The sequence below is a fragment of the Spea bombifrons genome, chromosome 3, assembly GCF_027358695.1.
Source record: "Spea bombifrons isolate aSpeBom1 chromosome 3, aSpeBom1.2.pri, whole genome shotgun sequence".
In the NCBI taxonomy this organism is placed as follows: Eukaryota; Metazoa; Chordata; class Amphibia; order Anura; family Pelobatidae; genus Spea; species Spea bombifrons.
The window spans coordinates 19,244,142-19,268,146 of record NC_071089.1 but is presented as its reverse complement, the minus strand read 5'-3'; the positions used below and the strand labels follow the sequence as shown (position 1 = coordinate 19,268,146).

The window sequence follows — 24,005 nt, the reverse complement described above, 5'->3', positions numbered from 1 at the left end:
TGTTTTTTCAGCCAACATGCAGGGTCATAATTTAAACTCGACCAGTATATAATATAATGATACAGTAACAAGTGCTCAATCAGAGAGGTTTTTCCATTCCTGACATCAAAACACACGCTATGTAACGCATATAAACTTTGTTTGACCTTAACATCTTTTTGCAATGCGCTCTATTTGCTGGATTTAAACGGAAAGCTCTAAATGGCTACAAGGAAAAATGTCAAAACATAAAGTTTAAGTGCTGTCACTGCACTGCAAAGAACATTTCTTATACTGACACTTCTTTGTGGATGGTTTAAATTATGGTCTTTCTCTGACTGCTACACAAGAAATTGGTTAAAATACTGTATTTTTCAGGTGGAATATGCGCACGATTATGACTTTTTAATGAACCTTTCAGGTTTTATCATTCCCATTTGCTCCCCCTTCAGACCATCTTTTAAAAGTATAACCGTCTGAATGAAGGTTGCAGAATTAATGAGTCTTTTGGTTATTTCAACCAAGACATCTTTCTTTAAAAAAAAGACTGATCCAAGATAACAGTTGGGAAAAACTTCCATGCGTATTGTTCCATATTGTTAGTTAATGTTCCATGCATTTTAACTAACTGCAAAGAGAATGAAGTAATAGAATGAAATACAGAAAAAACCTAGCCATGGGGTAAATGTTTCTTTTTCTTTTCCTTGGTTTAGTAACAAATTAAAGAGAAAAACATGCTTTGGTAATGGTCTGATATGTTTGCATCAGAGCAGCCCAAGGTGACATGTTTCCCCTTCACCTCCCATGGCTAGCCCCGTCGATCACGTGGCTAACAAAACTGCTGGTTGTCCCCACCCTCATGACTTGCTATCATTGTCATAATAGCCAGTCCTTTATGATTAATCACAAAATCAGTCAGTTAAAAAGTCCAGTAAACTCCCAGTTCAGTGAATACATCTCAAGTCTTATTTACGGTAAGTTTACTTATTTGTTCAGTTAAAACTGATTTTTTACTGACAGTCAAGAAAATAACTGGCAATCAGCAATCCAGTTCCTGCAAAACACAGCAGAAAACTAATCAAAACTAACACAAGTGTATCTGCTCGATTATAAGACAAGTTTTTTTTTCAGAAAAAATCATCTACCTTGTCTATAATCAAGGTTCTTTTATTCAGACCTCCAATCTGCGGCACCACCGCACAGCTAGCGAAGCCTGAGGGCTTGTCTCCCTCACACTCTCTCAGATTCTCACTCACTCTGTCACACTCACTCATGGTCGTCCCCTCTTACTCACTCTCTCACATTCCCTCTCACACTCTGTCTCAATGTCTCCTTATGGATGTGTAAGTGTGTGTGAGCATGAATGTGTAAATGTTTGATTGTGAGCATATATATGTATGTGCAAGTGCGTGTGAGAGGGAGTATGTGTCAACATGAGTGTGTAGGGTGTAAGCGTGTGCCTTAGTAAGTATATGTGTGTGCATGTGTGCTAGTGTGAAAAAATATATGCCAGTGTGGATGCCAGTTACCGGGGGTACAAACAGAAGGTAGGAAAACATGTTTGAGCATCAAAAATCCCACCTATGCCCCCTGCCTTAAACACTCTCCTGCACAACTAATAAAAACAGAGGCATTTGGAAATATATGCAAGATAATAAACTTGTTATAGGTCATAACCTATTATTTCTAAAGTATATGCATTCCACTCTGATCATGCAAAGACAATCTTTGTCTAAATCTATATTTTTCAAGTGCAGGCATTTATTTAAAAGGTTTTTTTGGTCCATTGATTCTACTGCCAAAATTTTCTTATTGTTACAGTCTGCTGTATAAGATTTGAAAATAATTACATTGCAAACTGTTTTATGCTAGGCTCCTATCACCAAGCTAATGCACAGCTTTGAAGGGAAACTACTGTCTATAAAATGCATTGGAAAAAAATGAAGAAAAGAAACACTTATTTTTCATTTCGAACTGTTGCTTTTGACAGCTATTTTTTAAAAAATCCCATCAACATCTAAAAGCATGGTTCCAGGTAAGTCAACTCAAGAGAAGGCAAGCTGACCTAGAACTCAGCAATACTGATTAACCAACAGAACTTGCAAACAAATCTACTGCAAACTTAGACTTCACCAATAACTTACATGGTAAAATCAAACCGGGATAAACACCATACTTGGATCCGTTAACTCTTTATATAAAGCTAGCAGCTTAACATCAACTGAGCTGAACTATACACAAAGGTGACATGAGATATGCAATGTTTAACTTGTAGCTTGATTTTTTTATGAGATGCTATTCATTTACTGTTTATTGGTCTTATGTTGAATAGATAGTCTTGCCTCTTTGACTGAATTAAACTTTAATGAACAAGCCCCTAATATAAGGGTGCTGCCACAATCACAGTTTACCTGGACATTCTTGGCCTGGCTGTATTTCATAAATTGGAAGAAATGATAATACTGAGCTTTTTAAATTGAGAGCATGTCAACCAGTATCACTCCACTCAGAATAAACCACTCATCATTTTACGGGTTTTATTTAGTACAGGGAGGGTTTGGTAGGAGAGTTATAGTTTCAATAAACTGAAACTGAAGAAGGTCCAGTAAACTTCTGCTGCAACTGCGCTGGCCCAGTATAATGTATAGTCAAATCAAAGAAATGTCTTCAGTCTCCTTACACATTGAATTATGCATTGTATGTGACGTGCTCAGCACTTCACACTGGAAAAACTTGCCAATGTTTGCCCTTCTTAGTACATAGTAAGAAAGGTAAAACCACAACAGATACAACTACTACTCTTATATCATGTTTTTGTATTCAGATGGTATAACACTATATATGTGAATAACAGAGTATAACCATTGTCACCAGTGGGTCAAAATCACTATGTAAAGTAAGTACAGGATATGAAAACTTATATAGTAAAACAGTGCAGATAAATTGAAATAAATATATGAAACTATGGGTCGTGGAAATCTCTAAAGGTTTTCTGATGACGTGCAGTTTTCTTGATTAGCATGCACTCCAGTAAGCTTTACATTTGGCCTACATTTTGGGGATTCTGTAACATTTTGGTTAGCAGTAGTGTGTTCTTCTTCTTGTCACTCCATTAAATAAAGTATCAAATCTGGGATTGTTGTAATCTTGCGTTACCTATTCCGGTCAATGGATATACCTGTCAAAGATAATCTTCCGCTCTATGCATTTATTTGCTCTACCATTCATTTGTTAAAAAAATACTCTAAAAGGGAATGTTAACATTTTTGTTACTTTATATTACATATTACATGACATATATGTTCAATTCCCCCACTTAATAACCACTTACCATGCCTTTCTGCTTACACTAAAGGTGAGCAATACCCTTGTTTGTGGCTACCCTGTCTCTAGCTCCAGCCGACCCGCTCCCGGTCCAATAGGGAGTGGAACGAGAAAGAGACATCAAATAAACAAAACAAGTTATTATTTTGTATAATGTGATTATTTCAAATCACATGCTGAATTCTTTTTAAATCTTGTTTGTTACCTTCACAATATACTAATCAGAACAATCACATAATAGTTGCAAGTAAATATATCCATTATTCTCGACTTCTGTTTGCATTTATTGTACGATTTCTGTAAGATGCAATCATTTTCCTTGCACAATGCAAATACCTTTTAAGAAAACATTTCCAACTGTTTCTAACAAGCTCATAAGTGGACACAATATATTATCAAGAATGTGAGGTGTAATATTTTCATATTCATTTTGGAATATGTAATGCTTTCGGAAAAGAAATGCCACAGTGAACTGAATAAACACTTTTCACAAAAAATACTGTTCACATTTTATTTTTCAAAAGTGAACGCTGGTTGCCAGGCATTCTCTTAACAGAAAAACGTGATTGGGCAGAAGTCTTCACAGTATAACTGGAAATGTGACTATAATATCGTCCCTTCATGGCTCCCTCTCCTAAAGTACCGTATTTGCTCGATTATAAGACGACCCCGATTATAAGACGACCCCCCAAAATCAAAATATTAATTTAGGAAAAAAACAAAAAGCCTGAATATAAGACGACCCTATAGGAAAAAAGTTTTACCAGTAAATATTAATTCATGTAAATTATTTTTTCATGTTTAATAAAAGCTATGATTGAGAAAAATATATTTTTTAAATTTCCTTTTATTTGCCAACCTGCCCCCCCCAGTTATGCCACTCTGCCCCCAGAAATGCTTTATACCCCCCTATTTGCCACTCTGCCCCATGATATGCCTTATACCCCTATATGCCACTCTGGCATATAGGGGGTTAAAAGGCATATCATGGGGCTGAGTGGCATATAGGGGGTTAAAATGCATTTCTGGAGGTATATAGGCATATCATGGGGCTGAGTGGCATATAGGGGGTTAAAATGCATTTCTGGAGGTCCAGAAATGCATTTTAACCCCCTATATGCCACTCAGCCCCATGATATGCCTTTTAACCCAGCATGTACTGGCTGCCTTGGCTTGATAGGAGTGTGATTGCTGTTAGCAGTTTGATATATATATATATATATATATATATATATATATATATATATATATATATATATATATATATCAAACTGCTAACAGCAATCACACTCCTATCAAGCCAAGGCAGCCAGTACATGCTGGAACCTGGGGATGATAGTAGTGGGATTACAGCCTCCCTATGCCATGCTACAACCCCCACCCCCCTTACACATCCATGCTATCACACACAAACACATTTAAATACTCATTCATTCCATTAATCACACATACTTCACACATTAAACACACATTAATCACACATACTTACCCAAAAACCCTCCCCCACCCCCTTACCTGAACTGCAGATCTCTCACTCGAAGACTTCTGCAGGGGACCGGCTGTAGAGCAACTTCTCTGGCCCCGCCCCCAGAGGAGGGAGGGGGAGATAGAGCTCTGTGAGGACGCTGCAAGCTTCCTGTCCTCCTGCTTCTAACAGAAGAGACGCTGCTCGCGACCGGTAAGCAGCATGGCCCCAGCAGACATTTTTTGGGGGGTCTGAGAAGACGACCCCGATTATAAGACGAGGGGTATTTTTCAGAGCATTTGCTCTCTGGAAAAAACCTCGTCTTATAATCGAGCAAATACGGTAAATACATTTGCAGAGACACAGAAATGCTTAAGTTATATGGACAAAAGTACTGGGACACCTGACCATTACACCGAAAGGGACTCTTATGACATAGCATTCAAAATACACAGGCATTATGTAGTTGGTCCACCCTGCTAAAAAGGACATACCAAGACACTTTGGATAATGCTATGCTTCCAACTTTGTGGGAACAGTTTGGGGAAGGCCTCTTTATTATTCCAGCCTGACTGTGCCCCAGTGGACAAAGCAAGGTCTATAAAGACATTGTTAAAGGACATTGTGTGGTCTAAATTGAAAAATGCACATTTCCAATTTTAACCTTAGATTTTGTTTCAGAGACTTATTCCACACAATTAGTTTGGGGGTAAATTTTATCAAATCTCTCATACTGATAGTCTTCCTTGGGCAAGCACCTGAGAAATCACCGACCCATCTAATCAGCCACCCACCAAATAATCTAACTAAATAAAATTAATAAAATCAGCAACTTCCCCAAAACACCAACAGCTCATAACTTACAAAGCTAACTAAAGGAACATGCTGCTTATCTAAACTAACTTAATAGTCTTAGTAACTAAAATTAAATCAATGTAATAAAACTCCCTACTTACTAATGAGGGGCCACGCAGGCGATGGTGGCGTGGCCTTGGCACTTTAAGTCCAGTGCCGATCTGATGATGTTGGTGCGGCCTAATGCCTCCCAACTCGCCAACACAGCTTACTTACAAGTAACCCTAAACCTAATATCCCTACTTAGTGACCCTAACTCTAAAATGTCATACTAAGTAACCCTAACCCCCATTTTACTAATGCAATAATAAACTAAATTCCCTAACTAAACCTGAAGTATCTGAATAATATACTTTTAATAATCTAATAATAATATTATTAATTAAAAATCAAATGTTAACCCTAAATTAAAAAAATCAATAGTATTTTAGAAAAAAATCAGTAGTATTAGTAGTATGAATTTATATATTACATATATTTATATATATATATATATATATATTTATTTATTTATATATGCATAGTAAGAACTATTTTATTTAATAAAAATATTAATTAATTAATTTTAATGAAATAATGATGTACTATACTGTTCTCCAGTCCCTCTCCAGCTCATGTTTCTTAACATTGGCTTTGTCCTTTGTCTATTGAAAGCTTCCGTCCTATGATTGATTAAAAAAACCATCCACAGAAGAACCTTGGATTGGCTTAAACTTGTCTGCCCGGGATCCGAGCAGCCAGTATCAGCCGCTTTGCCAGCGCTGGAAGAGATTAAACCATAGAATATAAGAACAGAAGGTCATGTATTTCAGCCAATAATTCTGAGCTTTTTGCTTAGTTTTTGTCCAATTCGTGGGGGGTCTGGAGTCCTTTAAGTGGCCTTGCCTAATTTACCAAAGTTCGGTAAATACACATATATAGCATCCCCAAAGTTACCCATCAACACTTTAAAGACTCTAGAAATTATTTTTTCTTGTGAAATTTGTACCTTTGGATGAATTTCCAGATGCTCCCTGTTTTTGACACTGCGTCTTCTCCTAGATTTTGGTGGTCCACTCCCAAAGAAATGATGTAAATTATCAGCAAATGGTAGCTAAAAAAACAGAAACAGGGATCTGGTTAGATGTGCATCTTGGGTCATGGCTTTACTGAGGTTCTGCATGTGACTGTGACCGACTGATGCCTATCTGTAAAACATTTAGAAGACTACTGTGTTTTATTTATATAAATATGATTTAGACATTGTTTAGACATCCAAAAGAATCTCCTAAACAGGGAGAGCTTCTTGAATATTCTAATATTTGCAGCACTTTTTATGACTAACATCCTCATAGTAATTGCCAAACAAATGACAGGCCTTCAAGCACAGGACTGGTGTAACCATATGCCTAACATAAGGCCCTGTGGTGCATGGGGGCCGCCAGGTCCCCTAATGTGCCGCTAAAGCTACTTGGTGCAGAAGTGGTTGCTGTCAGAAACGATATTTTGTAATTATTTATTACCAGGAAGGTGAAAAGTATTAGGAAATTTATCTCGTGTCAATTAAATTTGCACGGCATATCTATATATATATATATATATATATATATATATATATAATGTACATACACCTTACGTAACAAACAAAATGTGTTAACAGTGCAATGAATTAACAATTTGTTGCCATAGTACCAGATCTCCCACAAAATGTCAATTACTTTTAGCAATTAATCAATTTAAGTAATTATTGACTCATTTCCATCAATAAACTTCATTTCATCTGATGCCGTAATGACAAGCTGTAGGGGTTAGCTAACAGGGACAGGTGGTTGAAATTAATTGGATTACTTGGCTATAAACAAAAAACACTTCTGTAGGCCACAAATGGTTTGGCTCTGCACACGCGGTAAATCATTTTACTTTATTCATTTACTTTGTATACCCCTCTGGCAAGACAACTAGGACAATCTTCTGTATTAGATTCCATTATACTGTGGATCACCCGTACCTCACCATCATTCACTAAAATGCCTCAGCTTCGGCATATTTTTAATGATCTGTTTGCACTTTCCTTCTGCCCCCCATGATGCTCATTTAAGACCACAGGGAATTGGTTGCATTACTGTTCATCTTTTGTTGGGAAGGCTGGATTAGCAGAAATAGCCAGGGGGTGAATATTGATCGCTCACAGTTGCATTTAGATGTGCAGTCTCCATGGGACCAAAAGCTTAACTATATTACAACAAGAGAAAAGAAAATGATGTATGTGTATTGTTGAATGTAAAAACCATGTAGATATTACTGAAGGTACATGAAATTGCATTAAATCAAAGTAAGCAATAGGAAGCGTCCACTGCCTCAACAGGACCGGTCAGTCCATGAAACCAGTTAAAAATTTTGTTGTGACAAAAAAGTAACTTTTCAAAAGGGCCCTTGCACAAAACTAGACTTGGGCATTCGTTTTCGCATGAATGCGTTTTCGTGATGCATTTTACCATTTTGCAAAACTTGACAAAAGAAATGGAAAGGGAGCGTGAGCGATTTCGAAAATCTTCGTTCATTCTTTTATTGCCGCGGCTGCCATTTTAACTGCACTAAGAGGAGGAGAAGACATATGACGCAGACGGATGAAATTTGTCGAATATAAAGAAAACTTTATTCCTGGAAAACCCAAGTCTACACAAAACATGAACATAACAATATGTCTGAATCATATGGATTACTTTTTCTCTTGAATATAGCTCCCATACCATGGTACATTATCATAAATATTGCTGGGGCGTTAGTATGTTATGGAGCTAGATGCCTTGCTTGGAAGGGCTCGTCATTGTGGCTCAATTTATTATTTGAGTACAATGTTTTATTATTTGCCTTTCTATGTGTTGTCCTGGATTTTGAACCACATAAGTAAGGTTGCCTCAAGATGATGGGTACAAAAATATATATAGCAAAGTGATATTTTGTGACCAAGCACCCCAGATTTTTGCCTGGTCACTTAAAATGACTGGTATTATAAACCAATTCTTAATTCTGAGTCAGCATCTCAAAGAGCCTGAAGTTTTGTTTCGCCCACATGCGTATGACATATCTCCTGGCATGTGGTATACTTATCTCCAGTTAGCCCCAGCATCACCTCAGCAAGAATGCTGGTTCAAGATCCCACTGTTAAGAAGAAAGCACTCCAACTAATTTCACTAAATCAAGGATTAAGTGGTTCAAAATGTCAGACCACGGGCCAGTTGTTCTGCAGTTTCTTCTAAAGGTTAGTATGTTTTTGTCAGTGGGACAAAATATATATATTATGGACATTGTCTCCAGTAAGCTTCTCCTGCAAGAAAGGTGGATCAGTTGCAAGGAGGATAGTAAATGTTAACTATGCATTGTGCAGAGCCATGTCATATTTGTTGGATAAACTCACTCGGGTTTGGTCTTTATAATATATTAACTAGCTTGCAAGCAACTGTTTTTTTTAATAAACTCAGATACATACCATGATTTCAATTTATTAATTTCTCTTATACTAAATTTTACTTTATTTTAATAAATATGTACACCATTCTTTGTGTCAATGGTTAGCTAAATTACATAGCCATAAATAGCTCGTTGGGTCATCGAGAACTGATTTCTAAATGTTCAGGTGAAAACGAATACAGTACAAAAACAGTTTATTGATTTTGTGTACTCGTAGCAATGTCTTTGATGCTAAACCAAATACCCAATGAATGGCATTTTAGATGTTCTCATATATAGAAGGTTAGCCTTGTTTGCACAGATCCTGCTTCAAAGTCTCAAGATCAAAAGTTAATTTTAAAAGAGGAACAATGTAAATAATGTGTGTGTACTAAGATTTGTTCTAATATAGGCTAAAGGAGAGCTAAAAACAAAACAAACATGTACGAATGTAACATTTTCTAATGATTTCATGCACATCTTTAATATATATTTGTGTATATATATATAATTTTCACTACGAAGAAACAAAGGCAGTAATGGATAAAGAACGATTTTATTGTAAAATGGTAAAAAGGGAACAATCGCCCTTTTTTGATTAATGGAACCCTAACCATTCTAAAGAGCAGGAAATGGTATTTGTCATATTGATATTAGCGCATTGGCAATTTATAACGTATCACACTACTATACTATTGGATTGCCTGTCACCATTACACCCAATAAAGTTCGACTCAGGAAATCAGTTTTATCAGTAATGTCCGTAAGCAATTAAGTGTTTTGGAGGGTTTCTTGTACATTTGACTTTTGAATGAGTCACATTTTTGTATGACACATTATTTTGTTGTTTATCCTGTAATAAACTTGGAGCACTTAAAAATGATTTGCTTGAACGTGGCAAAAACTAAATTAAATATCACCTTCTGAGCACCGTGGTCTTTTATCTATGAATATGTAATACAACTTGCAATTAAAAGGACATGATACATATAGATATAACAGATGCTAAACCCTAATTTTATGGAAATTATTGTGACTGCAATTTTACATTGACTTACAAGGTTAAATTGTAATATTTTACATTCATTTATGAGATTAAATTGTAATACTTTGTATTGTCAGCCTCGTTTCCTATTTCTATGTGTATTCAGGTTGGTTCACTGTCTAGTCTACGTTTGAGTGTTATTTCGTTAATCCCTTCACGTATGTTGTGTATTTGTCATTGTTGAATGAATGAGATTAGTCTGGTACAGATGTTGTTTGCATAATCCCATGCCATTGTGTTATGTGTTGATTATGTTAATCCTTTCCTGTTTCCTGTATATGTCAATTTCCCCTCCCCCAGTAAAACTATGCCCAGTCCTAATAAAGTATGTTGTTTTGCATCCTGACTGGTGTTACGGTTCTCTGGGGGGCCCTTTTTTTGCCCCTGGAGGAGCACCCTTAACTCTGAGAGTCGGAGTGGCTACCCATCTTGTAGCCGTCTTTCGCTATGAGGTGGGCGGCAACGACGTGCGGGGATGTTGCAGTAGACCCCCCCTGGTTCCCGTTATTGTAGTTTAAATCATAATAGTAAATTAAAAAGCAAAACATTATTCAGCTAAACGTTCAGCTAAATAAATTACTCATCTATTATACTATAAACCCCCATAATATCTTATTTAACATTGACAGCCTGAGCAACCTTGCCTATAGTCCTCTAGAAGGTGCAAGAGACTGCATCCAGGAGATGGAATTGACTCATTTTCTTTATATGAATTAAACAATGTCTTATTAAATGCCAGGGGGGGGGCACAGGGAGTCACAAAGTTTCTGACAGCTGCTGGATTTTGTTTCAGGTAAAGTATCGAGGGGGTAATTTGATGGATGGAAGAGTGGAACTGTTTTCAGATTCAGTGTAATCCTCTTGGAGAACCTTTGGGGATAGGGGGAAGAGGGACAAGTGGCTTCCTGAACATCTTTCTTACTGTCATGCTGGAACAGCATGCCATCAGGTAAAAAAGTGGGTACAAAGAGCAAGAAGATCCAAATATGTAAAAGAATAGGACCATACAACACAAATTATGCTAAAAAAAACCCCAAAAATGGCCATTATGAATGAGTATGAGTTATCTTTTCACATGGAAAAATGGTAAGACAGTTTCTTCAAATGGAACGTGTTTAGTGAAGAATCATTTATGATTGCGATATATTTCTCCCTGGACATTTCGACTTTGTTTCTTTTATTTGCAAGAAGTGAATTGTACACAGAGTCCTTAGCACTTTCTATCTGCAAATCTGTCACTAGGCAACATCCACTGATGTTGCACTTTATTTATTTTTCTACATTCATATTTATGACATTTTAATCTCTTCAAAGAAAGAGATACGTTCTATTTTTCTAACATGAGGACTTTCTAAACCTACTTTTTAAATTTTAATGGAAAAAAGAAAAGGGAAAATAGAATTGATATAATTGCACCATTCTGGTTTGGATTTGGTGGAAAGTGAAAGATGAGCTTGATAGAAGGGAGATCATTGATCGTTGCTCATTACAAGAGTTATGGTAAGCTGGGGAGCCTGACCACCCAATGGGGGTGATCTGCTCCTAATAAAGTGAACCAGTACCTGCTACTCCCTTGGGCCACCCTAGAATACTCCACTGCTAGGTCCTGTTCATTTTCTGGACAAATCATCCACTGTGACATATTAAAAAAAGGACAACGGGTACAGGTATAGTGTCGTGGTCTAATTAAAACAAACTACAATTTCTAAAAAACTGGCTATGCAAAATAAAACATGGTTCACAATTTTTCTTACCATCTGTTCATAATCTGTTCTTAAAAAGATAGCAGTCTGCTGATTTATTTTTACATTATACGTATTACTAATATTAAAGGAACAGTTATGTATATTAGATTCAACATAACTCTTTGAAGTATAACAGTCCACTCCCAACATTCTGCAAGTGCAAAGCTCTTCTTTGTGATAAACTCTGCTGGGCTACGTGGCTTCCCCATTCCAGACAGATCACATGTAAGCCCTTCAGCCGCTATTTAACAGCAATTTTAAAAAACGCAGCTGGTGGAGAAGATAGAAGAACGTTATTCTCCCTGAATATACAATATTTCTAGGACCTTACAAGGCAGCAATATGTTTCCTTTGGGTTCCAAGAAACACAAAGTCACATTATGGATCACTGGAAACAGACACTTCTGGTTTGTGAGCGAGCTTCATTATAAGAGTTAAATGGCTTTTGGATGATGTGCTTCTATTAGAAGAATAAAATTAGTATTCCAACCAGTCTCTTTAATTATACTACATCGCATCGACCCAACACATTAAACCGTTCTTTCCTTCCATACTCCACAAATAAGATTTTGTTAAAACTACAAGGTGAAACCATGAAGTAAACAGTAAATCTCGGCCGGATTCCCTATACCTGTGCCGACTGTCAGTTTTGTTTCTACAGAGTTTTTAAACTTTCCAACCAAAATACAAAAGTATTTTTTTTTTCACTTTAGCCTTGTTTACAAGGAAAAATCCACCCATTTTTTGGATAGAATTCAAAAAGTCAGTTGCAGATCTGTTCACTATGTCATATTTATGTATAACACATTGAAAGGTGCTGTGTAGTCGGCACTGTGTACACAAAACTAGTCTTTATAGGGACTAAAAAAGTTATTCTGCAAAATTCCTCATCAAGTATATAACAGAGTTTCTTGAAATACCCTCTGTAGGTTGTTTTACTGGGTGAAAGTAAAGTGGTTTTGGGATTAAAAGGCAATATGAATATGAAAAATGATAAACATTTTTACACTTATTTGTCAACTGCCTGTGAAAAAGGCTGTGTGTTTTTTCTATTTCTGTACCTTCTGCTTTTTGCTCATTATCTAGAAAAAAATCTTTATCACCACTTCATTAAACAATAGTACAGAGTGCATTTCCAGGATTTTTACCGCTGTCTATGCAAACATTCCAAATGCCAATTTTCTGTAACTGCTGAAGTGTCATCAAATTGCAACTAAAACTTCCCCTTTAATAACCACTAAAGGAAGTCAAAATTATCTTTAAAAAATACAATTGTCAGTCAACCAAAACCAAATGCTCCAGATTTAACAAATAGCCATTATTATGCGTGCTCCCCTTAGGATCTACCTAACCATCTAATTAATGGTTCAACATTCTAAAAAAAGAATGTCATATGTTTATAGATTGAATATATGATGATTATTACAATGTACATGCCTTGTAAGCAAGGGGCTGGCTTTGTAACTGTGTATAAAACAAGGATTTCACTTAATAAATGAATCAAATGAAGCTGAATCAAACTCAAAGTAACGTATATGTGTTTCTCTCAGCAAATATACTTCCGGAATATATAGATGAAAAGAATAAACTTCTTAGAAACCTCTAGACACTGTCATCCTATATGAAACAGCAATGCAATTTACAGCAACTGTTAATAGGGTTGACAGCTTTTGCTAAACGGCTTCCAGGATACTATTTGGGAGGTGGCACTTTGAAGTATGGCTGGTGCATTGTCCAGGGAGTGGCCATGGGCACAGCGTTACTATTGAAAGACGGAGAAGAAAAGGAAGCGAAAAATATATATCAGAGAATAAAGGAAAAGAGAGGTAGGAGAGAAAATAGAAAAACAATAAAAGAAGATATAATGGAAAGAATAGAAAAAGCAGAAAATGGGACTGTCCAGTTAAACCTGGACTTCTTGCAAACCTAACACTTGAACATTAAAAAGTCTTCAAAAGCACAAAAAAAATCCAGAAATCATTTTGATCTGCCACTACAGCGGCAGCAAGGGAAGTAGCTGGCGCCATTGTCCAGCAGCCCTTTGAGCAGTAGCTCAATGTGTCAACTGTATTTTCCCCATCACCCCCTGTATTGCTCCCACCAGCCCCTGTGTTGTCCCCTTAGCCCCCTTTATGGTCCCCAAGCATCTAGCATGTCCCCACCAGCCCCTGCCATCTCCCCACCAGCACCTATAATCCCCTTTTCAACTTGCCTCGTGGTCTGGTTTTGAAGCCACAACAGATCACACGTGGCTGTATCAGAAGTGCCAAATGTGACATCAGATTTAGTGGCTCTGATAGAACTGTGAGAGACCTGTTGCAGCCTTACACACTTGTGATCCTGCAATGTGGGCAGGTGAAGGAATATCTTATGATCTCCCTTACCTGGCCCTTTGGGAAGTGCGAGGCCTGGTGTGCACCCTTGATAAGTAAGGGTCTGGCTGCAGTGCACCCACTCACCCACCTTAGTATGCACCTGAGTAGGGTTTTAAGGCTATGTAGGTAGGCTTGGCCCCATTAGCTGAAAGTTTCCAGTCCTCATCTTTGTCAATAGTTATATCTTATAAATCCTTATTCAATTTCACAAAAAAACCCATTACAGTAGAAAAACAGTGGAAAAGTACATCTGAATTGGAAGGAAATTACATTTTCATGATCAATTTAATAAAGTTTACAAACATATAGATGGATGTAAGGACATTTAAGTAACCTGAGGCAAACCCAAAGTGAATGATGAACAAATAGGTTAAAGTATACTCTATATTTATAACCTTTTAGCAGTGCTCAGTAGTAATATTGAGCTGTAATCATATGTTTCTTAAAGGTTAGCCATCCATTTGTTAGCTCAAGGAAGATCATGCTTAGCTGATTACGCTTCTAGTGGCTATGCTGTGTCACACATTTTGTGTTTCCTTTTTAGCTTATTACACTGTTCTTTTGAGATTGTGGGGTGAACTTAATAGTAAATCAGTTTTTTGACAGTAAGATCACAATAGTTATCTTGATATAAATAGACTATATACATTTCTTTTCTTAAACTATTGATATTACTCTAGTGGTCGAGATTGTTTAACGGTGGTGATGACTCCACCTTTAGCTGTCCAATGTTGACCTTGAGGGATGCAAACAACTTGTTTTCCAAATGACAAAGTACACATGACACAGTTTGATTAAGATAGATATTGACCTACAGACAGGGTTTGGTCATCCCTGCATAGGAAAGATATAATTAGGCTCTCTGGCAGGTTTGCCCATGCCGTTTGCATCCTATTAAAGTAGCAAGACCATCAAGTCTATAATTTTCTTCCTATTTGCTCCCAGCATGTTTAGCTTTAAGAGTAAGGACTCTCAGGGTGAAAGCAGATGGAGAGCCTGTCAAATATTTTTGAGGGCTAAGGTTGTAGATAAATACAAATGGTGGCACAAAGGGAAAACTATAGTATTACACAATACTTTCACTTACACTTGGCATTATTATGACCCTCAAGCTACAGGTTGGACGCTTCTGTTCCATATCTGAAGAATAAAATAAAACATAATGGAATATCTGTATATATGTGATCTTGATTTTACCAGCTGACAGCACTAGAGGAAATAGCAGTGAATGCACACAACACTGCACAAACATGGCAAATTCTAGATCCTAAGAGCCTAATTTTTTTGGACCTCATGAGTTAGAGATGCCAAGTAGAACTAGTTGTAATTGAAATCATGCAAGCCATAAGAGGGTACTAAAATTTCTCAGTTCACAGAAAATAATTAAGATAAAGGCTCCTGCATCTGATGTAAACAGAGAGAGAAAAAAATGATTATGAGCTGTGATTCAAGAGATCTTTGCTTTCTATGATATTCTTAACAAAAACAATTTTTAATACAAAATACATCAAATTACAAAACCAATAAAACAAGTATGTTTAAAGTGAATTAATGTAAAATGAAAACAGCATCTGCTTTTTATATTACAGTGATGTCTTTAGAGATAAGGCAATGAAATAACATCTGAGTATTTAAGAGAAAAAATAGAAAAAAGAATCTAGCCTATGCCTGTAGGAGTGCCGTCTGTTTTTATCATAATTAAAACCATAAAAAGGCCCTATAGAATTTGGCATTTCTAGATACGTTTTGTTCATTAAAAAGGACTAAGCAGATTGCAATGACATTTTTTATGCCATACACTATTGAGCCAAGGAATACACAGATTTAATTGACATTAGTTGATGTGGAAATAAAGAAGTAAATGTCAGTCTCTGACGAATGGATTTACCATTTAAGTGGAACTGCTCCTGATTAACTAAATAAAGAATGTATGCTTACTTTATTTTTTATGAAGTGCTTCTGGGTCCACAGTTAACCCTTTTCTGTACCAATTTCTACTAGTCCAGAAATCCTTCCATTTAAAACCTAGGAGCTACAGGATAACATTTATGTTAATTTATAATGCATGACATACTATTTTTCCTACAAGGATTAAGAATATTCAGTGCAAAACTGGATTTTTAAATCACAGGTTTTGAAAGGAAGCAATGCGAAAGTACGTAAGACCAGAAATATGTATGAATACTTCTATTAGATAAAAATATATTTGTTTAACAAAAAAGCCAATGCACTGGAAAACCACTAATCAAAATCTATATCGTATTTACAACAGGCAACGCTGCATCCCAGAAACTAAATAAAGGCCAGTACTAATCAGCATATATTTTAGGAATTGTTTTGTTTCATTAAAAATGTGGTTTTAATGAAATACGTTGCAGTATTGATAGTGTGCATCAATATCACAGTGGTATGGTTTTGATTTTTAGTTTGACAGTTTTTATGTCAATTGTGGTTCTCTTGACATTTTTTTTATTGTTTTCTGTTGATATCCTGTGCAAAAATAGTATATATTTTATGTCAGATAATGTTAACACAGAAGAAAAAACATTATCCTACAAGGTCGTGGAAGTGAAAAGAAAGCAAATTATTATTAGCAAATTAAATATATTAGGCCATTTCTGACTCTTACAGGATTTGGATACATGCCTAAATGAGTATCTCAAGGCAAATTTTACTAACGCATGTAGTAAATGATGTAGATGCCGTTTAGACAAAAATGGATCAGATCTGGAAAATAGCCATCTGCTCAAATGCCAGCATGCTCACAATGTACAAAGGCCCTGGTACAATACCTGTAGAATAGCTGTGTAAGTGTTGGGTTAGGTTCTTTTGAAGGAAGTTCTGTCACCTGTTTTGACATCTTTAGGTTTGCTCTTAGCAGGGAGACCTCCAGTTCATGTATCTGACTGTGAAACATATTCTGGACTCTAAATCCTTGGTCCTAAGACTGACACTCTTAGACCTCAAAATGCAACAGTTTGGGGAAATCCCTATTTTGACTTGTTTCTTCAAGTTGTGTTAATCAGAATGACTAATCCATGGGCTCATCTTTAGGAATATCCAAAAATCGAGGCCAGCTAAAAGACACTTAGAACAGAAATTCCTGCTGCTGCTCCGATGGACCAGGGTTTCAGTCATGTTCTAATTAACATTGAAATGCAGACCTTTCAAGGTAGACATTCAGAGAAAGGATATAGTGTAATGTTGAAAAAAAAAACTAAAAGCAGGCATCCCTTTTTCCTAAAATGCTCTTGTACATCTGTGGTTGTCTGTTGCCTGGAGACACTAATCATACCTTCAAATATTCCCACTAGTTAATTTTCCACAATATCGCAACATATACTTGATTCTCCCCCCAAAAAATATATTAGAATGTCATCTGTGTATAACTTTTACTGTCCTTTGGAATATATTTTTGTTGAAAGCAGATAGCCTAGACAAATATCAATCATTTAAGCAACATATCTTAGTTTAGAGCTTATCTTTTGAAAGAAAATAAGAATATATATATATATATATATATATACACACACACACTATATATATATATATATATATATATATATATATATATATTATTTTTTTTTTAAACACTAGTTGTGATTCGGGTTGATCGTTATATTTTCAGAGATGGTCTTACATTCCCTATAGATACTATTGGAGGCACCTTTGTATTTAAAAATGTTTTTAGGCATAGAGGTATCATGAGACATGACCAAGAAAGGGTAGAACACTTCAATATTATTGAAATGTATTTGGTTATAGGGTATTTCAAAATGGAACTAGTCTAAGAACTGTGATATGTGCTGTGTGGAACACCTACGCGATTTGTATTACCATGCCTTCTGGAAATGTTAATGAAGAAAATGAATAAAAATTATTGAAATGTAATAAAATAAATGGGCATGGCAAAGGCAATTAGGTGCAGCGTATTTTTTGCCTCTTTTTCACATGTACACTCCAAGTCCTCACCAAGCATTTCTTGTTAAAAATGTGGTCACGTATATAAATATATATATTTTTTCACATACTATAGCTCTCAATATTAAAAAAAATACCATAAACGTTCTGAATAGCAGACATAAAACACTGCGTACCATTAAACGAACCATAAGATAAACGAGGCTGAATATAAAAGTGAGGCTAGGACCGCCTCTGAATTTGAATGTGAAGATGAAAAAACAAAGCGTGGCAGCCTTGCGGGAGTACGCGGGACTACTAGGACACGCAGGTATAACCGCCCGCTCCTGCCCACAACACGCGGATACCGCCCGCGCCCGGGACTCCAATCACGATGCAGTCCTCTAGCAGCATCTACATCTTTATAAACAAAAATACACTAATACTAAAACATGCTAATGCCACAAATACAGGATATGGCAATGAACAAACGGTTGATACATCAAAATGAAGACGCCTTAAGAGAGACAGAAAGAAATAGCAGTATACATGCAACATAGATATCAAAAAGAGACAACCATAGAGGAGGAATAAGTTAAATAATAACCACCATTATAGCAGAAAAGATGTCTACTTTTACAGATACGGTGGATTCCCAATACATTTGTCATGTTAAACTATAAAGATAACCACTTTAGTCACTTGAAACACGGGTTTCTTGAATAAACATGACTTGGATATAGTTTTGTCCATATAATCCAAGCCAGTACTAACATTTAATGTGCATTTTATAATAAGAAAAAAACATAAACTGGATCCCTCCTTAAAAATGTATTTTGCCCATCAGGGTGGAAAGGTTTTTCCAATCTTCCAGTCTTCCAATCTGTAACTATGTTTCCATCTTTTGCAAAGTAATTTCCTGGCCACTCTTTGAGAGGTTTCAGTTTGGGTTGTAGCTGGGGCATGGTTAGAGGTGGCTAAAATTTGGTTTAGTAGAGACAATGGAGAGTAGAAACAAAGGAGAAACAAAAAAGGAAAGAGAACAAATAGGAAGTTAAGAGGAATGAGAGAAATAAACACACAAAGGGGGGAAATTAAAGGGGTGGGTCAAAAATGAGAAGAAGGTCAGGAGACAGAAGGGAAGAAAAAGAAGCACAAAAAAAGATAAAGAAAAGAAGATAATGAAAAAAGAGAGAAAGGAAAGGGATTGAAGTGAGAAAATGGAGAAAATAAAAATAGAGAAAAATAAGGGGGAAAACAAGAGAAAGGAGATATAAGACAAGAGAGAGAGAGAAATTACAAAAGAGAGAAAAGAAGCAAAAGATGTAGAAAGAGGAGAAAAAGAGGAGATGAGGAGAGAGAAAGAAAGGAAAACCCTTTAACTGACTGAGAATGATGCCATCTGGGCTCTTAGCAGCTTCATCAGTAAACTAGAAAATGTACTATTTAGAAAAAAGGAGCAAAACAGGAGTTTTAGTGACCCAGATAGTGTCAGTCATGCTCTTCCTTCTACTGTATCTGCATTGACAGAACTGTGGGCCATCCCCTCAGTCCACAAATCTCCAGCAGATGCACAACTCAATACTTTTCTACCACAGATGAACGCAAGTGTGCACAGCACATCAACTCCCTCCCCCATCCACACTGAATGCCATCCCGTTAAATGTGTTATAGGGTCCTGCTAAGTGTGCCAAATAGTCACTTTCACTTGTCCAAAGGGCCTTCAGTTCACCCCTTGCAAAATGCAGGCTAAAAAGGCCACTAGCCCAGTATTTCAATTTCAATATTTGTGACCCGAGATACCTTTCTTCCTCCAGGACTGTCCAGGTGAAATAGATGACAACTCTATCTGTTACCCTGCTGGAGAATCCCACGTGTTCACCAGCATGGACCAGACCTCAGTGTGCAAGGAGCATCAGTGATCAAGAGTGGAACCTAAGGCCACCGCTTCACTGATGAGTGATGGCCAACAATCAGATGACCTGGTATATTTTAGAAAATTAGCATAATGTATACATACATATATATATATATATATATATATATATATATATATATATATATATATACTGTATACACACACATATTTGCTGTTTGGTGTATTGTCTAAAATGCTTACTACTACAATTGTCACAATGCTGCACATTTTTCCATATTAGATAAATTAGATTATACAACTGGTATTATCTTCAAGCAATCAAACATCAGATTTGGTAATTCAATGTAATTTATTTATGGTGACATTGTACAATTAAACAGAGTGAGGGCAGTCACTACACATACTCCAACTACACCAACTCCTACAGTCCGAATTAAAAAAAAACACAATATAAACCTAATAAAAATATATTTTCTTTCTTTCCCATAAGCATGTAATAAATTATTGAGGTTAATATTTATTCTATATGGAATTCCCAAGCAACATGCTTATTGATTAAATATTCTTGTACAGTTTTGTATGTTATGTTAACTATAGTTTTTATATAATCCATAAATGATATCATATTATGAATGCAAACTAAAGCTAGTGTTATTCTTATGAAAAGTAATCTATATTATTTTTTATTAGTTGATGGACAAAGACCATTTCTGTTTATTGAGTATTCTGGGATATTTCATGTTAATTCACCAGAGCTGCATTTTCTGTACGTTATGTACTGTTTTGTCGTAACAGTATAAAGGTCTTGAAACAGAAACTTAAAGTAATGCATAGTACATACAAATACTTGATGACCTAGTAAAAATATATGGGTTTTTTTTGCTTATTTTACATAGTATTTTTAATTATTATTTGCACATTGACATTATGAGAAAAACCTTGATTGATGAAAAAAAATTTCCAAACAGAAATTAAATGATACTACTTGATTTCACATGGGTTCATGGATGACATAAACACAAAGAGCTGAGGTATCCATATATAATTTGTTTTCTTTAAACAAATCCTTATATTTTGTAAGCATGTCACTAACTTCATTCCTGTATCGTGCATAAGGTTAACTGTAGTCTAAAGACTGATGGGTGACAACTTTTTTTTCTATATGATACTTTCTAGTGAAACCAACCCAAAAAAGACACTTTAGCATTACCATATATACATTTGTCTACTGGCCCCCTTCTCACTCTTTGAGAAGGCACTTCAAAAACCTGGTCTTTTCAAATAACCAATACAGTCCAGTGAAGAATGTATTGGAACAACAACAACAACAATAATATTAATAATAATAATAATAATATGCAATCAATAAAATGACTTAAAATGCATGACAGATTATACAGAATAAATCATTTTAATATAGTTTTAAGTATTTTTTGTAAAGATTTTGAGCCTTTTGTATAACAATCTTTGAGCTATTACCTTCTATTTACGTGAGAATAAGTATATATATATATATATATATATATATATATATATATATATATATATATATATATATATATATATATATACCCCTAGCTACATATTTATCTTTACAATTTTCAACAAGAAGATAATGCAGCCCTGAGTAAAATCAAATTCAGCCAATTTATTAAAGGTCATGGTGAAAAAGCCTGATAGACTCTACTGTTAATAATTAGGAATAAGGAGATGGATAAACAGGATGATTTCACTGAGTGCTTAAGAGCAATAATAGGTATGGTGAAAGTTAGGAGGGCAAGACCCAATAGGTATTATGTTCAGGACTCTGGCACTCTAATAGTTAAACAAAACAAAAAAACACCCCCACCCCAAAGTACTGATTCTCTAAAGAAAAAGGTTTTATATCCAGCCTTAAGTGGCACAGTGATCTAGACCAGGGTGGCTGCATTAATCTGATTGTTTGCATGTGTTATTTTCTCTTTACACGTGAATGTTTCCTAATGAGTAAATTGTCCCTTTAATTAGGCCTGCTTTATTTTCATTTACAGCAAAGTGAGCTGAATTGCGGTGCAATATGCAGATTACAACACAACCCATTGCATTTGATTGTAATCAGTAAAAAAAATAATAAAAAAATGGAAATGACCCAATTTCCATATTCTGCATGAAGTATAAATGAATCATATTCTGCTAATTGAAATACCATGGCAATTGAATACCCAGATTCTTTAGTACAGTAAGTTAGTCTTAGATGCTTACATCACATTTCTTTATAATATCACCCTAACAAAGAACATTATTGCGCAAGCTGTTCTTCACTGCTTTGAATGACACAGTAAAGGTAATAAGATATTAAAAGGGAGCAGATGATACAGAATATATCTCACTCGTGCTGGTTGTATCCCTAACTAGTTAAACACACAGTTTCAGTGCCTATAATTGTTACTTTGTCACAAACATGTGGAAATATTTATATAATGTCTCAGAATATAACAATAAATATTTAGACTTTGCACCATTTAGTTTTGATTGATTGCACTGCCAGATAGTACATACAAAGGTATTTTCCTCCTGGAATTATTAACTATTGGAACCTCAAATAGCAAAGTGTGCAGAATTCTGAATCATTTTGTATGAATCAAAAGACAATCATATGTTGTATTCAAAGAACATACTAACATAGCAATGCAGGCATGTATGCAAGTATATTAGATTAGTTGTTTTTTTTTAAAAAAAAGGTTAAAATAAGACATTACCTTCCTGGACCCACTGAAGCCATATTCCTCTGCAAGTTGGTTGGCCATCTCTTCTCCCCCTTCATGTAACTCAACCAAAAAATGATCAGTGAGGACAGGTCTTTGAGAAAAGGCAAAAATACTGGTACATAGCAGGAGGAGCCCAGCGATCATCCTCTCTGTCACTAAACCTTTCATCTTTCACTGACTGGTCTTTGAAGGTGCAGATGGGATAGAAATGAAGAAGAAAAGAAAGAGGTGAACAAATCAAATGAGAGATGCAAAGGGTTAAAAAGCAAATAAGATGACAGGTATGCAGAAAAGACTGAGCAGTGAGGTTAAAGGAACAGGCTAAGGTGCTTTATCCTACTGCATCTCTCCTTCCAGTGTTGCAACTCTGCTTTTGAGGTTGCACAGCAGTGTATGTGAGGCTACTTGTGATGCTAGATCTGCATCTCAGCTCCTCCTCATCTATAATTCATCTGTGGCTTAAAGCCAGGACCAAATTGGGTCACGTGTGGAGGGTTCCCAGCCAATGGGTGTGTGTGTGAGCTCGGCTGGGTGTCCACACCTCCTTGTCAGAACTGCTCATTAGTGCCCAGCCACTGGCTTCCTGATTCAGCACCCTGGAGAATTCCTCCATTTCTTCAGCAGCTCCAGAACTGTCAAACTGAGCTGCTCAGTCAGGGAAAACCCACAAGGGAAGGAAAAAAAATGTTAGCAAACTGATGTCATTTTATGCACCTAAACATAATGCACAGATACAGAGATGTGTTTTCAACAATGAGATTATAGCTGAAAATAAAGACCTACTGCTAGAAAACTGTGCAATCACATCAAACTATTCTGTAACATATGCATGGATGATGTATGTGTGGATATGTTGCTATTTCAGTCTATTTGCATTATTTGCTGCTGTAGAAACAAGTCTACAGTATGCTCATATTTGTGGCTGAGGATAATGGGAGTTGCCTTTATTACATCTGGAAAGCCAGAGGTTGCCCCCCCCCACTCTCCCACCTTTAGTCTTTAAATTAAATGACTATTATAAACATATAAATGTTTGATCTCTAATGGGTTACAATAGAAGGGGTAAATCGAAACAAACATGGCATACGCCCCAGGCTTCAGATATGAAACAGTTCGGGGAGATAATCACCTCCAGGCTTGCTTTGAGTAATAACCTGCGCAGATCTAACTCCTCCATGTAAGATTTGATCTTATTTAATTGGTTTCTTATTTGGGGATTGTGTTCTAGTTTGAAAACCGTTTGACCTTCCAATCCATTCCCA

The 24,005-nt window shown here is 36.0% G+C and overlaps 1 protein-coding gene across 1 annotated transcript in view; it reads right to left on the bottom strand.

Moving 5' to 3' along the window:
- Positions 1-23,169, bottom strand: part of PCSK2 (proprotein convertase subtilisin/kexin type 2) — a 58,038-nt gene extending 34,869 nt beyond the window's left edge. Inside the window, exons 1-2 of the mRNA XM_053458586.1 lie at positions 22,735-23,169; positions 6,612-6,716 (exon numbers count right to left, since the gene is read on the bottom strand). Of these exons, the coding sequence (XP_053314561.1) occupies positions 6,612-6,716; positions 22,735-22,911 (282 nt within the window). The 5' untranslated portion in view covers positions 22,912-23,169. The remainder of the gene's footprint in view (positions 1-6,611; positions 6,717-22,734) is intronic.
- Positions 23,170-24,005: the final 836 nt, after the last annotated feature.